General features: G+C 42.6%; 1 protein-coding gene and 1 long non-coding RNA gene across 3 annotated transcripts in view; one reads left to right on the forward strand and one right to left on the reverse strand.

Moving 5' to 3' along the window:
* LOC119018596 overlaps positions 1-17219 on the reverse strand; it is a 33716-nt gene continuing 16497 nt past the window's right edge. The window contains exons 3-4 of one of the 2 annotated variants that reach the window (XR_005074795.1): positions 4196-4365; positions 7-132 (exon numbers count right to left, since the gene is read on the reverse strand). This is a non-coding gene — a long non-coding RNA (uncharacterized LOC119018596). Of the gene's footprint in view, positions 133-4195; positions 4366-17219 lie in introns of both variants that reach the window. The other variant, XR_005074796.1, reaches the window with a different exon arrangement.
* The window catches only part of map1aa (microtubule-associated protein 1Aa), a 44321-nt gene continuing 29535 nt past the window's right edge, over positions 2434-17219 (forward strand). The window contains exons 1-2 of the mRNA XM_037096382.1: positions 2434-2619; positions 4310-4411. Of these exons, the coding sequence (XP_036952277.1) occupies positions 2445-2619; positions 4310-4411 (277 nt within the window). The 5' untranslated portion in view covers positions 2434-2444. The remainder of the gene's footprint in view (positions 2620-4309; positions 4412-17219) is intronic.

The raw sequence follows: 17219 nt of genomic DNA on the forward strand, positions 1-17219 counted from the left end.
CTGAGGAGAGAATTAAACAGAGAAGAGGCAAATTAACCCCCACGGTGATCCATCAGCAGGGCAGGAGGTGTCAGCGCCACACAGACAGCAGGAGCACGGCCTCTGATCAGGAACATTCATGTGAGGAGAAACCTGTGACGACGAGGAGAGAGAGGAGGATCATTTACCATCCACTGATAACTAAAATATTATTTTTAATACAGCAACAACATTATCTTCACCTAATCACGCACACACACACTAATTCTAGTTGACTCGGCTCACCAAGCTAAATGTAATCAATACAAACAATCCACTTCCTGATATAAAACCCATCATATCACTTTGTAACCTGACAATTAGACTCACAAGATGACACTAATGACACCAAGATGACCGTAATCTGAAAACTATTTTTAAATGCCCACACAGTTACACTCCTTCACCAGGACTCCGGTCGACTCAACACACGAGTGTCAGTAAATGGAAACTTTTGCATTTCACTCTCTGAGCAAACATACTGCCTAACCACCAAGCTGAGAACTTAACACGTATTTAACATTTTTAACAGAGGTGTTAAATTATGGCTGAAGGAGAATTAACAGTGTTCTCACACAGCCGCACAGACACTGTATAATACTGCATTTTTATACCTGTATTGTCGTGTGTTTGTTTCTTTTCTTCGTTCTACTTTTCATTTTATCATTTGTGGACATGTGTTGTTAATAAGTATGTTGCCATAAACACTTAAAGGGTTACTCCACCAATTCTATTGCATATGTACGACGCTAAAGGAAAATCTTGTCATTGTAGTTGATGAGAAAGTGTATGGGAATTTGGTTAGGGTAGTCATTGTCATTGGAAGGGTCACTGTTGAGTTTTCATGTGGTTCTTTTTGTTTCGTCTTGGTTTGTTTTTATTGATGGTATTGACTGTGAGGTATTTGGTTTACTATAATTGATCCATATCTTCTGTAACCCGTGCAGCGGTGGTGGTCTCCACACAGGGACTGCAGATGAAAATGAGCTTACAGCCACATCGTAACGATACTTGTGCTGTGAATTGTTCCTGCTAAATGAATAATAAATAAATACAAAATATTGTGAAGACAGTCATCCAAAGTCTTTTGTGGCTCCAGAGGAAGTTGTCTGTAATTTGATCAATTGCATCCAGTGATGTCACTTGCATTGTGGGAAATGTAAGCACCAGATTTTGAAAATAATGAATCCATCAGTGTAATCAATACAAGTCATCACAACTTCTGTACTTTAGGCTAAAGGTGAAATGTCCCAGTTGTTTTTTGAGCTAGTTCAGTTTACTGTCTGCTGAGTCGGGCTGGTTAGAGCTGCTGTCCTGATAACAAAGTCTTTGTCTCGGAGCAACCAGACCAATAGATATGATGAGCTCGGCCTCAGACAAACAGTCTCACTCAACATGAAAAGGATAATGTAAAAGAAAACGTGTTTTCTTGTTTAGAGTGGACGGTCTCGTTGGTCTGATACGGGTCAAATGTTCCTCATTCAAGTCTCCTGAACCTTCTTCAGTAATGAGTTGAGCCAGTTCTCAAGAATTCCTTCCATTCCCCACACCAGAAAAGTTGTTTTGACCCAGTAACAAAGATAAAAACGACACAGGGTCAAAACACCCCACTGGTACTGAGAGAAGTTGATCCACCCTGTGTCAAGTTTTCCTCCGTGATGTTGAGTGTGTATTTTTTCATTAGAATTGCATCACCCACGTGGTGTCAATATAATGCCAACCTCCACCTTTTGTGCGGCAGAATGAGCTCATTCAAATGTCTTATTAAGCTTAAAATAATATTTTTTCAGTGCAGACGTGGAGCCTTTGTTGTCAGTGTGGTCTCTGCACAGCTGAAGCCTTGTTGTGCTCACGATGTGAACAAAGAGGTGTCAGTTTAGTATCCAAAGCACATTGCCTGGTACTCGCAGTGACACTGATATAAATAGAAGCTTTGTGTGGCACAAATGTCTTATTTTTTCAGTCCCTTTTTGTCTGGAAGGGTCTGAGCAGCACCAGGGATACTGTAAGTGGCATTGATTACACTGAACAACCCAGAAAATCATGCTGGAGACAAATGTGTGCTGTAAGAACTCACTGTTGTGTTATAAATGTTGCTTGAGCACGAAAGTCGATTATGTTCACTTTGGGAACTATGTCGTCAATAAGTCCTGATTAACATGAAATAATATCTACAGTGAGCTTCAGCGGTGTCATATAAGAAATACGATCAACATAAATTCCCATATCCCTCTTTTCCTTTCGTCCAATGACATTATGTGACGTCAAATAGCCACATAACCTGCGATCCAATCAAAGAATTCACCATCCGAAGAGCCACGCCCACCGGTCCTCCCCGCTCGTCCTGCACTGTCATGGTGCTCGCTCCAGATGCAGTTGTCATGGAGATGGAAAAGGGCTCAGCGTCCACTGGTGGCACTGTTACCATGGAAATCCCCATCGCAGCAGCGGAGCGAGCAGAGCCGGAGGAGTCTGTTCAGCACCATGGACAGCACACGACAGGAGCCGCTTCCCAGAACAGAGACTATCGCATGCTGATTGTGATCGGAGAGATTTCCACCGGCCATCACCTGGACGCCGCCAGGAAGCAGATCACACAAGGTAAGTCAGCAGGGGAGTGGTCAGACGACCTGCTGCAGCAGCTGACCGGAGAGAGGAGGTGATGTGTGTGAGCCCGAAACAGCTCAGCGTTCTGTAACCTGGTGTTACGCTCTCACTATGTTTTCATGTCGGGACATACGAACAGTCAGTCTGCCATTATTTCCTGTTGAGTAGTTGAAGTATTCTGATCCTGGACTGAAGTAAAAGTACAAATACTGTTCTCTGAAAATATTTCAGTGCAGATTAAAAATAATTAAAAATGTTTATATGTTTAATCTTATGTGAAAGTCATGTAACAGCAGAACGTAGCGTTAACGTGACTTTATGAAATGAACTGTATTGTGGACAATTATGATTAATACATGTAAGCAGCAATTAAATGTAACAGTTTGTTATTGTAGGTATGTTAAACACTACTGGGTACCTTAATAGTACAATACTGCATCATAGTTTCCAAACTCATCAAGTAAAAATCTTAATTAGAAAAGTAAAAATAATTTTCCAGTTAGTGCAGTGGAGTAAAAAATGACAACATACAGTATAAAGTGTCAATGATTGTGAAATATTTCACTCCTTTAGAGGCTGTCAGGAAAGTTCTTCTGTTTCTTATTACCTGTCCAGTACGTCTCATCCTTTAATGAAATACAAATACCACGTCTAAAAACACTCCAGTGGAGATAAAAGTCCTGGATTCAAAATGCTGAATAAGTAAAAAAGTACCACCGCAAAGTACTTTATATATCAAAGTAAAAGTACAAATTATGCATCATATTTCAGTTTAATATCAAACTATATATTGTCTATTGTTCTGCACGGAATATGGAAGCAGGATTTAAATGTTGTCGTTTGTCACTGAAGGTAAAAGAAAGTAAAGTACCATCAAAAAGAACCAGAAGTAAAAGTCTGATTGATCACTGATTAATACATGTGAGCAGCATGTGATGTTGAAGTTTGTCGGTGTAGATACTTTATATACTGCTGATAATTATTTATAAGTCATATCACACGATTTGCATGTTGCAGTCGTTATCTATTAAAGTTGGTACTTCATTATTTCAAACAAATGCAATGGAGTAAAATGTACAATATCTAAAAACTACAGCTGAGTAACGACTAACAGGACCTGATTCAGACGTGCAGGACTCAGATTCACAGAATATCTCTGGAGATCTGTAAAGTTGAATGTTTTGGACGGACCTGCAGTAAATCCTAAAAACTTCTAAGATGTGGGAGGAATGTGTTAAAATACCAGCTAACAACTTCAGCTTCTGATTTATCTTCTTAACAACAACACAGTGTCTTTAAATACTCTGCAGCCAGTGTTTGAGTTACGTGTTGAAAATCCAGATCCAGATCCAGATCCAGAACCAGGTCCAGTCTAAATGTTGTTTGTTACCTCCATTTGATCCACCATTAAATATATTTCTATAACGCACAGTATGAGGGATGATTGATAAGCTAATGTTCTGAGGTAAAAGGAGTCAGCTCCAGAAAAGCGAGCACATTTATACATTCACACATTCAGTCCAGCAGTTGTGTCTTGGACGTCCAGAAAGTTGTGCACAGCAGCGATTACCTCATTGTTACTGTCAAAATGGCCTCTGAGCCTCTTCTTCATCTTGGGGAAGAGTTCAACTTCCTGGATGGTCACCGTGACGGTCAGCATTCACACCTTTTCTTTCTTTAACAGCTTTGCGATCTTGGAACGTCGATCTGTCCGTTTGTGACCTGAACAAGGAGCTGCAGCTGTTTGAGGCCAAACACACCGCTCAGTTCTCTTCACAGGTCAAAGGTCAGTCTGAATTCTTTTAAATCACAAACTGCACAGAAACATCAGAGGAACACGTGCGTCCTCACTGCGCTGCATAAAGATATCACTATGATGTTGTTTATCACTGGCATTAAAATGCATCTTTGGTAATCTGATCAGAGGGGGACAGCTCTCTCTAGTGACCACTTGTGATCAGAGCTGCTACATGCTAATAGACACGTACATCTCTGGAGCAAAGGGACAAAAGACAGAAGAACTCAAAGGATAACATGTGCCGAATTAACAAGAAGGCACAAAGGATTAGTAATTTATCTTTGACATTGTTTCACAAAGTTTCTAAACGTCCTCTGACTTCAACAAATCACAAAATTGAGCGATTTTATATGGGAGTCTGGGGAAATTCTCTCTGGGAAATTATCAGGTGCTGATTGATGAGGCAACATTCCCCAATACAAAAACTTTAAATGTGCTCTGTGTAGTTTTCAGGGAGACATTTTAATCAGAAGAGAAATAAACTCTCTTTGTTTTCATCACTGAAAAAACAAACTGACCATAAAAGAGGACAAAGTCTATTCTGTTTTACTTCATTAGTGTTCTGAGAACAGCTTGTTTATTCACTCATGGAAAAAATAAATATTCTTTATGTTTACCTCATTAATATTGCACATATTGACATTCTGAGTTTGGATTTCTTCTAGTACACAGTGCCCTCAGGCAAAAGCAACAACAATTCCACCACACAGAACTATGAACATCTGTTTAAATGAGCGATTTTCTCTTTTTGTTGGTCGGAGACAATCATCAGCTCTGAGTGTAGCTGGAGGGATTTAATGCTCGTCGTCCGATCACTCGTGTGTTCCTACAGTGTGCAGATCAGATTCAGTCTGATCCTGACGACAACACGTCCTTTCTTCTCTGCGTCTCCTTTGTCCTCCGTCTCCACACATGCAGGAGACACTTTGCAGGGATAAGAGGCCAGAAAGCAGCCTGTATTGATCAGGCTCACACATGCAGACCGCATGTCAGAATGGGAATCAATAAGGGCTGAGAGTGAGAGTGAAATCTATCTGCAGGGGGAATTTAAGATCAGGTGAATGGAGCCGGTGTTGTGAATGTGGTTGCTCTCTGGGTCACTGCTTCGTATTTACAAAGCAAGCGTTTGTGTCGAGCGCATTCATAATAAAGTATTCAGCGTTTACTGTAGCTCAGCGAGGTCAAGCAAGCAGCTGGAAGGAGAAGATGCACGGGCGTTCACTGAGCGGCGATTAAAAAAGAAAGCAGTTTAGATCTCGGTGCATCTTCCCTCCCACACACTTCTGTGGCGGCTGGTGTTACGTAAAGAGCAGAAACAAGCACACCTGTTGGTTAACATCACTGCTGTCAAACAAACAAACAGCGTCCAGCCATCAAACATGTCTTCCTAAAGGAAAACTGCACTGACTTATGAGAGACACATTTCAGAGAGAATGGCCAAAAATCAAGCAACGGAGGTGAAGGTATCTTAAATTACAGCCTGGGTTAATCCCCACTTATACTGGATCCTACATTTCCCATAATGCAACAGATCAAAGCATCAGTTTCAAAATCTGTGCCTCCCTCCCTTCAGAGCCACACAGGACATTAAACAAATGTTTTTAAAAACGTATAAACTAGAAATACAATAGTGGAATGCATGTCAGAGGATTATGTAATTAGGAAACAAAAACCAGGTAACTGAATTCCGTTAAAGATGAAATTAGATAACAGATACATTCAGTTATTCAAATTAAATAACACTCCTCTGTGTTTTTTTTCTGTAGTCCTTATTTGCATTTGTTTGGTGTCCAGGTAGTCTGAAAGTAACTGAAAGTATTCAAGTTAGATGAGTTAGTTAAGACAACTTGGTCTAGCAGCAGGAAAATGTCACGGCCGGTCTTAAAATAATTGCTTTGGTCGCCACAGAAATGTCCAGAGAGGGTCCAACTTCATGGTCCAACACCTGGTTCTGCTTGCCACATAAGGCTGGAAGTGTGGTTATACAGTTAGCCTGCAGCTTTTATAGGAGACAGTCAAAGTATGAAGCTGGAGCCGAGATTTTATTAGCTGAACTTAACAGACAGACTGGAAGCAGCACGGCTCTCTTATCCATTTACACAGACTGAGATTATTGGCTGCAGTGTGTGGAGACAGTTCACCGTCTCATCTAACTCTCTGTGTTTCACATGCAGATATAGTTCACAAAAAGTTGAACTATTCCTTTAAACTGGACTGTGTCTGACTTTGGAGCATAAGCTGCACGCGCTCATGTTTCCTCAGAGGTCAAATTTTTGTCTCTGGTGGCTTCAAGTCGTTCGACGCTCCTCAGATCGACTCGACTCTGCATAATTGCACATTACGTCATCGTCTCACTGTCTCAGTCAGCTCAGCCTCCGCTGGATGTCACACCACACACCAACACGTCGCCGACATGTTTTCTCTGCGTATCACTTCAGTTCACTTGGAATATTTAACGGCTTCGTCACCTCTCTGCCATCTTTAATGCAGCAGCCATCAGAGTGTGTCTGTGTTGCCTCTCCTCGCTGTTTTCTACCTGCATGAATAATTCATCACTCTCCATTAATTATCCTTTTTTTTTTTCTACTTTTGTTTTTGAACATTCCCTTACTCTCCTTCTGTCTCACTCATCCTGTCTGTCTCTCTGCTGTCTGAATCCCTCTCCTCCCTGTCAGTCAGCACACTCTTTTTATTTATTCCTTCTCTCTCCTCCTCCTGCTGCTGTATTTCTATCCGTCCTGATGTGGTGATTTCACTGAAGCACAGAAAAAGAGCTGCTCAGAGCTGCGACGGCTGACAGGGAGCATCAGCCTGAGCAGACGTGCTGAAGGGCAGACGATTTCTGCTGCAGGTGGAGTTAACCCTGCCACAGGCTTTTTCAAATTGCTTTTTGTGTGTTACAGAGTTATAAAACTTTCCAACACAGGAGTCAGACTTGTTGCAACAAGTTTCTATGTTGGATCGATGCACTGCTTGGTTTTACTTGTATTTGCCATACATCAATATTATATATTGACATATTACCAAAGAGGCAAGTAAAGTACAAATACTTTGTTAAAGTACATCAGTAGAATTCAGGCATCTGTACTTTAAGCTGAGTATTTATCTTTCTGAGATCTTTTGACTTTCCGTTCCCACATCTGAACTTTCTCCTCCTCACGGCTTCAGATCAGCTTCGTTACTTTAGTTTGATGCATCTGAGGTGAATTCTGGATTCTTGTTATTTCCCAACATCAGCAGACTGATGTGGACCAATCAGATGCAGTGAGACGAGACAAAGCCGTAAAAGCCGTAAGAAGCCGTAAACAGACAGAGAGGGAGGCTGGAATGTGGAGAAAAGGCGTGTTAGTGTCTCGTATCTGCAGAGAGTTTCTGATTTTCTCTCTTTGTTGCTGCTCGGGACGCTTTACCAACCCAACATGTGTCTGTTTGACGTCCTGGGAATGAGACTCAACAATCAACTGTCTTTGTGGTGCATTCAGGAACAGCTGGGACAAATCCTACTGATTCTACCTTTAACTTTAATAGTCTTTGAATTCTATTAACATGACGTGAGCTTCAGTTAGCTTTGACCACAAATGTCCTTCAGAGGGAGACTTTTTACTCTGATACTCTGAGTCCATGTCAGAGCCTGAACTCTGTTACTGTACTGGAGGAAATAGGTTGAACTGTAACTTTTATTAGAGTTGTTCTCTATCATAAGTATCTACAGTCCTACAGGAGTCAAGAATCTGCAGATGTTTTACCCTTATCCATCTGAGAAACTGAGAAACTACCTAAACACAGTGCAAGAGAGCTAAAAATAAGGACAGTGAGGAGATCCATCTGATTCTGACCCACTGTGTGTAAATGTGAGTTTTAGCAGTGCACAGATTTCATGTCCTGATTCGATTGATTGTCACGTTGTGTGTCTGTCCGAATGTCTGAACGTACTGAAGGATAAAAAAAAATCTTTCTTACTGCAGAAAGTGAGAAACTCTATAACACAACAAGCTGCAGTTAACACAGACTGGATCCTGTGGTGCTCCATCACAGTCACACACAGATGCTACTGATGCTATTGATTACCCCCTCTCTCTCTCTCTCTCTGTCTTTGTCTTTGGTTGCTGGTTTAAAACCGTTCACTCTGCCTCACCACTCTCACAGACGAGAATCTCCTCCAGTCACAGTCGGAGGCCACTGCAGTAAACTCTGCGGGTAAAGGCAGAGATGGAGCGTACAGAGATGTGTGCCTACAGCAAACAGTACAGTGTGTCCCCGAGGACCACCAGACTGCTGCAGGCTACACACACACACACACACACACACACACACACACACACACACACACACACACAGGATTGTGTTTCAGTCATTTGCAGGATTTGTCTAGACCGCCTGCAGACGAGCAGAGATGTAAAAGATTTTCTGTGCGTTGCAACGTTCCAGAAAATCACATTATAGCACATGATAGAATCCACTCTGGTTTGTGTCCATTCAGTTACTAAAATCGTAGATCGAGTCCAGTCCTACGATGTGTTTTCGTACCAGAAGTGGAAAAATACATATTCTGTGCACTAATAAACTGAATGATGGAGAAATGAGTCCAGCTCAACTCCTCTGTGGGTGAGAGAAAGTTCACAGTGACGCTCGCAGCCCAACGTTTAATTATTCTAATGTTAAACAAGTATGTTTACAGTGTTAACCATCATAGTTAACTGTGTTTGGATGCTCAGAAATGCTGATTAGCACTGGACACAAAGCACACATGACTTTGGTCTGCAGATTATCTCTGAATGTCGCATGAGGGATTCTGACAAATGTCATGGGAAGTTTTTTAATAGTTTTTTGATTTACATTTATCTTGAAACCACAAAACGTCATCCGCATGGAAACGTCAGTGGATGTCAAAGAAGATGACAGATGACTTTAAAAACTTGTACTCAGTTTTTTGGGTGAAACACTGTTAGAATTAAGAATACTGAGCAAGTTTCAAATATACTTGAATGAATTAATCTGAGTGAAAAGATTATCTAGATAATGAAAGCTAAGTTAAGTTTATTACAGAAGACATAAAATTGAGGAGATACAACTAAAATCCGAAGTCGTAATCTTGAGCCGAAATCACCAAGAAATTTAATGGAAATATTCTGCAGATTTAACTGGAAAATATGACATTACAAGACAAATGTGCGACATTTATACTCAAAATAAATGTTACACTTATTTGACAGGAGTAGTGAACTCTCGTCATTGTGTTTTTTACTTTAGTTTGTGTCTTTAGGGATGTTAATTCAACCCAGGTTCAGACTAGAGGGGAAATCAGAAGCTACAGTAACAGCTCAGTTAACTGTGTTAGTCTCAGCTGTGAGTGACATTTAAGGAAAAAATAGAGAAAGCTGCTGTGTGATTTCCCCCGAGAGAACCCAGGATTTATACAGTCAGTCTGCCTCTGAAAACATGGAGACTTTGACTCTGGAGCACTTTGTTATCTGACAGCAGAAGCAAACAGGAAAATGTTTTTATTTATACATGAGATAAACTGAAGACGGGACGTTGTGTGTGTGGAGTGAGTTGGAAATCCACTGAACGCCTGACAGTGAGATTTAAAGGCCGTGTTGCTCGAGGCGCGGACTTCAAACAGGCTAACATCAAGAAACAGACCCAGACGAAATTGTGGTGCCAAAGTCTTTCTGAGAGGAAACGACGAGTGCCGTCCTGCATTTTTCTGTCGGCAAATCCCATAAAAAAGACTAAAATATGAGGTACCGACTGCTCAGAGCTTTCTGACTTCAGCTCTGCTTGGCGCCCATTTCATCTAATCTCTTCCATCTTTATCTCCTCACTCACATGTTGATGGAAAGTCAGGTGAAGCTCTGTAAAATCTAAAAACCGCCTGACTTAATCTCAACAAGCCGTGAGATCCTGAATTAATTCGAGAAGACATTATCTATACATGTTGCCGTCAAGCTGAAAGTGTTAGCATGAGACTTCTGTATTTGTAGGAGAAAACTGCAGCTTGTTTATTGAAAGCATCACCTTGTGTTCATTTCTTCAAACTTATTTTTGCATTGGCGTTCTTTTCAAACAACCACATAAAAAGATCTTCAAGAATTTGGCATTTTGCTTGAGACCACTTGATGTCTGGAGGCGATGTAATGATTTGTAGGCTGCGTTCCCAGAATCACACTGGGTCGGTTCTTTATTGACGTCAGCGGTTTGAATAAAAACGAGTGAACCGAGACGACGATCAATTTTCTTTTTGCAGCAGGAGGCGGGAGGCGCGGGGGTGGGAGGTGCACCGGATGCAGGGAGGGTAATACTGGACCTAAAGGCGCCATGAGAAGCTGTGAGAGATACTGTGTGGCCATTAAAAGATGCTTATCCCTGCTAAAACCTCTTCACCCTGCTCTGTCAAGAAATCATTTTGAGGCTCTACCGGTTTCTATATCGCGTACAAGCCTGACTGGATCTGGATTAAGCTCACAGATCAGCTGGTGCAGGGTGAGGTGGGATGAAATGACCGTGTCTTCTGTAGCTTGCTGACATTGCAAAGGTCACATTGGAAAATTGATCAGCTCCAGGCAGTTAAAAAAAACCTCCGTTCAGACGTGGGTGGGTGTCGTCCGGGGACTCTTCTCGTGCTCAGAGCGGCTCAGAGAGTCGCTCCTGATTCGTATTTACCTTTGAGGAAAAACCTCTCGCATCAGCCTCGACATGTTTGCAGGATTGGCTCGCCTGAGTGTTTTTTACTACGGCTCCTCCTCGTCTGTGCCTTGAATACTAATATGGTGGAGGAGTGCACAGTCACCATGGCTGACAGGCTCACACAAAGACAAGACGACCAGGAGGACAGCGAGGCTTCTGTGGTGGATCAGGACCAACTGGCTTCCTCTTACAGTAGAGAGTGTAATCAGATAAAGATCTTTAGTTCACACTTTAGTTATGGTTGTAAATGAATGATTTTTTAAAATTTTAAATGAGTCCTATTTGAAATTTGTACTCCCGCAAGATCTTAAAATAGAAAGTTCATCAGCAGAGAACATTTAGACGCAGAAGAAGAAAATATCTTTCAGTTCCTCTATAAAGTGGAATTACTTCTTCAGCCATGGAGAGATTTTTAATTAACATCTGACAGGAGTGAGAATGTGCTGCAGGAGAATAAGACCATCCGCTGTGTGAGCGTTTCCCTCCAGACTTCAGCCCCTCTGATGCCAACGTGGAGGAGCTCAGGCAGCCAAGATGGCAGTGACCTCCCTGATGGGTGGCATATGTGCTGAAGGACAGCCAGCACCCTCGAGTCTCACGGGCATCCCGGAGGCCTCGCTCTGCCTCTATAGAGCCGGCGTCTAAGCTGCCTTAGTACACAGACTCAGCACAGATAACAAGATACTGATGTCTGACTGAGACGTGTGAGGAAGTGAGAGCATGTAGCAGCAGTCACACTGAAAGATATCCTGCGTTCAGCTGCTACCACGACATCATCACACAAAGATAAGACACAGCTCAGTCTCCAGGATGTGATGCTAGCAGTTAGCGTCTCTTCTCATCTGCACCAAACGTGTCACATTCGTTATTCAAGCCAACAAGTCCGACTACAGTTCAAGGTGCACCACTGGATATCTTTAAAGACACCTGCAGACATTTTTGGCTGTTTTTGCGGCGATTAAACAGGCATTTAGATGTTTTCCGACCACTAAAAAGTGTTTTTTGTGCTTGAACCCAACCAGGGCATAAACACAGCATGGTCACAAAACAGAAATAGAAAATCCAACATATATAACGCACAAATGTTTCTGCAAAACCCCAGATAAGTAAAAAAAAAAAAAAAATGAACGTAACTTTATGTTGAAAGTTTACGTTCATTTAGGTTGAGATTTGGGCACAAAAACCACTTGGTTAGGATTAGAAAGTATCCTGGTTTGGTCACTGTGAAAGCGCCTGAGGAAAGTCTGACTTCCTCTGAAAAACCAGCTGGAAACATCAACAGAGACTCAAACTTCAGGCGCCCGTTTGGCAGCTTTGTAGCTTGTAATATCACCACATCCTGATGAAACACCTGTTCCGGTCGCCATTAAAAACACTGGAGATGATCCGACACCTCCTGAAAAAGCCAGAAACGTCCCCAGAGAACCTGTTGGCTGCCATGTTGGCTATAATAACCCCTTTCACTCGGCTCTTGTGTTGAGACTGGCTGATTAAAACTGCTTATGGTCAGAAAATAACGACTCTGGAGGTAAAAAGCCAAAACATCTTCTTTCTGTCACCTAAAATCCCAACATGTCAGATTCATGACCCCTCATGGACTCTTTTTTTTAGCCCTCTGAGGACGCTCACAGATTCCCCGAGGAGCCATACATGTTGACGTCCTCTTAGGTCCGTTGCGTCATGATGAAATGGATACAGTATGACACATAGGTGATCCGTACATCCATCACTGTATGTCCATTAGTGTCTCAGCCCTCCGTTTCCTGATTGAGTGATGAGGCGCATGGCCGGTCTGGCAACACGAAGGATCAGGTTTCATCCCAGGAGAGGAGGAGGAGGGTGGCTGTAATGGTCTCCATAAATGCAGCTGTCGCCCACACGGTGCAATTAATAAAGACTCAGTGGAGCTACACTGCACACTGATGGCTGACAAACAAAACCCGGTGGCATCGCAAAGCCCTCAGGGGAAATGTCGTCAATAGTGGGCAGCAGCTATAATTCAGTATTAATGTTTAATGTCCTGCAGTGGAATCACACCGGATGATTGTGTTGTGCTGTCATTTAGTTGTCTGCTGTAATGCACTTAAGTCTTTTTATTGCCGTGAGCATCAGTTTGATTATTTTCTGTATTATTTCATGATAGATAATGAAACTGAACAAAATATTCTAATTATTTTTATGGTATTGATTTTCATCCAGCTGTAGATGATGAGTAACTAAACTGATCACTGCGACATTACTCACAGGATAGCATGGTTTTTTGTTGCAGCCTTTTTATAATGTGTATCTTGTATTATGCATGATAAATCGTAATTAGCTCAGTTTAATCTCATTAATCTGAATCTGCATACAGTCCACACAGGACAAATTAATCACGTTTGGCGAAGGAACCAAGAAAGCAGCCAGTGTCCATCTGTTGGGATCCTGTTCAGCCTTGAGTTTAATGATTTGGCATTGATCAATTATTAAAATACCTACTTGTTTCAGAATATGTAACATTTAAGCGCCAAATTAACCAAAATGATTGGCTCCACAACATATAATATTCTAGGAGCTGTATCGTAGGCAGCTGGACCTGTTTCAGTTTGTTGAGGATGTTTCAGGTCTCATCCAGCAGGCGTCTTCAGTTCTGACTACCTCTCGGGGAGTCGCAGGGTTTAAAACTCTCTGTGGGAGTGTCCATACAGAGTGTGGGAGTGTCCTCACATGGTATGGGAGTGTCCTTACAGAGTGTGGAATGTCCTTACAGAGAGTGGAGTGCCCTTACAGAGTGTGGAATGTCCTTACAGAGTGTGGAGTGTCCTTACAGAGTGTGGGAGTGCGTGTCCAGTGTATGGGAGTGTCCTTACAGAGTGTGGGAGTGACCTTACAGATGTGGGAGTGTCTTTACCACCGGTGAAGATCCCTGGGGGGACAGGGGGGCATGTCTTCAGTTCTAACTACCTGGAGAGGAGACACAGGCTCTTGAACATTGTATGGGAGTGTCCTTGCAGAGTGTGGAGTGTCCTTACAGACTGAGGGTGTGTCCTTACAATGTGTGAAAATGTCCTTACAATGTGTGAGAATGTCCTTACAGAGGGTGGGAGTGTCCTTACAGAGGGTGGGAGTGCCCTTACAATGTGAATGTCCTTACAGAGGGTTGGAGAGTCCTTACAGAGTGTAGGAGTGTCCTCACAAGGTGTGGGAGTGTCCTTACATAGTGTATGGATGTCCTTACAAGGTGTGGGAGTGTCCTTACATAGTGTGGGAGTGTCCTTACAGAGTGAGGGAGTTTCCTTACATGGTGTGGGAGTTTCCTTACATGGTGTGGGAGTGTCCTTACATAGTGTATGGATGTCCTTACAAGGTGTGGGAGTGTCCTTACATAATGTGGGAGTGTCCTTACAGAGTGAGGGAGTTTCCTTACATGGTGTGGGAGTTTCCTTACATGGTGTGGGAGTGTCCTTACATGGTGTGGGAGTGTCCTTAACGAGTATGGGAGTGTCCTTACAGAGTCGTTAAAGCCACTTGGTAAGGCTAGGTGAGCCAAGGTGTGAATGGTTGTTAAGCTGTCTGTGGAGGAAACTCAGACCAGCATTGTAGGTGTGTGATAGATAATGTTGTAGGTCACTTCTTCTGTTCAAATATACATATAATATCATCTTGTTTAAAGGTAAAACAGGTGATGGTTTGATGAGCAGGTTCTTGTGTTCACGCCTTGTGCTCTACTAGCATGTGCAGAGGATGCAGGTGATGGTTTCACACTGTTTTGGCAGTTGCGCAGAAACGTGATGTACCAGCAGTGATGTATGCAGTACAGTACGCTATGAATAAAGGGAGAGTTCACACACCATGTGACACAACTACCTGACTTCCTCACAAACATCGCTAAAGGCTGAGTGGGTGTTCAGACGGTGTGACGGACGTACCAGCAGGCTGAAGCTGACAGGCAGAGACAGAGATGAGTGATGGCTGCAACCGAAAAGAGGCTGTCAGGAAGCTGAGCAGCAATATTAAAGACCCTCCACACACACTCACGCACACATGCAGGTACAATCTCCGCCACTTCATTCTCCTCACGTACACACATCAGACATGTTGGCAGGGAGACTGGAGGGAAAAAGGGCAGAGCAAACAATATCCAGAATAATAGGGGCAGATGCATCATGAGTGGGCAGTAAAATAATATTGCAGAGTCAGCAGGTGTGCTTCCTGTGTGCGACGACTGCATCTCTGCTGTATAAGCTACACTTACAACTCGCGTCATGCAATATTTATGTTTCTCTTTTAATCTCTTTTTAAGTTTTCCCCGATGCTGACCCACAGACGAGCAGGTTACGAGCCTCCCTCACACTCTGCTCGTCTTACAGTAATCTGCTCCTGCATTGATTTCTGCATGTAAAAGGACTCAAATACACAACAAATCACTTTGAGAAAGCATTACGTGCAGGTCACACAGATGAACGGGAACATTGATTGGTACTGTTTGGAGGATAACCCGCGGGAACGACGTGCAATCTGTGTCACTGTCAGTTATCTAATCAGTTGTTAAAATTTTAACGACACGCCTTCATAATTGCGAGCGTTTGTTCTGGGCGCGGCTCAGGAGAACGTGAGCTGATTAATAATTCAGCGGGCATTATTGATCCGTCCCTCAGCTCCTCTGCAGTCAGGAGCTGTAGATCAAGAAGGAGGGTCCCCTGATCCAGAGCCTTTCATCTGGACCTGGCAACACACGTGTGCACATGTGTGAGTGCACACACACACACACACACACACACACACACACACACACACACACACACACACACACACACACACACACACTCACACACACACGAACACTAGAATAAGTGAAAGGCGGTGAAATGACTGTAAAATGAGCCGCGCTGTGAAAGAAGAGCGTCTGTGGGGATGTTTGTAATGGAGTGGAGTTTGTTAGCTGCATCCACAGAATCTGCACTGCAGCAGAGTCACTCATCTGGAGGCTGATCTGTTTATGCTGATAACAGATCTGATTAAGGAGGTGTTAGAGGTCGTAGTCACTGGTGGTGGTGTCACAGGGGTTGTGTTCAAAAAGAGGTCTTTTTAGATCTGTAATCTTCAAGTTTTATCCCCTGATTTAAATTTTCATCACTGATTAATTATTTCTATTTCAAAGGGGCGCTGAAATACACTGTACAATATTAATGAGGTGATAATACAAACTCTGACATGCAGTCTGCAAATGTGAGCCTGATCAATACAGGCTGCTTCCCCACGAAATGTCTCGTGCATGTGAGCAGACGGAGGACAAAGGAGATGCGGAGAAGAGAGGATGTGTTGTTGTCGGGATCAGACTGAACCATGGCTGCACACTGTAGGAACACACACGAGTGATGAGATGATGGTGGCAACACATTCAAATGGAATTGTTGTTGCTTTTCAAAGGGGCACTGAAAAAATTTAAACTCAGAATTTGAATATTTACAAAGTTAAGGAGGTGATAATACAAACGCAGATTCATTTATTGTTTCCATGAGTGAATAAACCAGCTGTCCTCCGAGGAAAATAAGGTCCCAGCACACTGTGTGAAGCTAGAAAAGGTGGCAGGGTCCGCCATATATAAACAAAGTAAAACGCTGAAATTGAATTTTCAATCATTTGGTCTACACAACAGTGAAAAACGCCTGCCGCCATGTTTTCAAATTGCTCGTTATGTCCAACATTGAATCAAGAAATGCTGCGAACACTAAAGACTTTTAACGAACAAACACAACAAACGATCCAAATGGTTCGTTCCTGATCCAAACTGCTGTTCTGTCGATTAATAGACTTCTTGTTTTGTGGAGGTTTCTTCGGCCGAGGATTCAGCCGTCAGTCTGAGGAAGTTTTGACAATAAGTGACAGTAATTGGCCTGAAGGGAGCTGAAGGCTGATGTGTTAAGATTTTCAGACTGACACTGGTTTTAAAAGAACAATGGAGATATCTTGTATTTTTAGAGTTTTAACAGGCTTGTCTGAGAATCTGCTGCTGTCAGACTGTTTCTGATGAAATGCAAACAGGCAGAAAAGGTGAGAGGTCTTTTCTCCTGATGTTCTGTTATGTATTGGCATGATGAGCAAACCAGCCGACGTGATACGGAGCGAT

This window comes from Acanthopagrus latus, chromosome 4, assembly GCF_904848185.1.
Source record: "Acanthopagrus latus isolate v.2019 chromosome 4, fAcaLat1.1, whole genome shotgun sequence".
NCBI lineage: Eukaryota > Metazoa > Chordata > Actinopteri > Spariformes > Sparidae > Acanthopagrus > Acanthopagrus latus.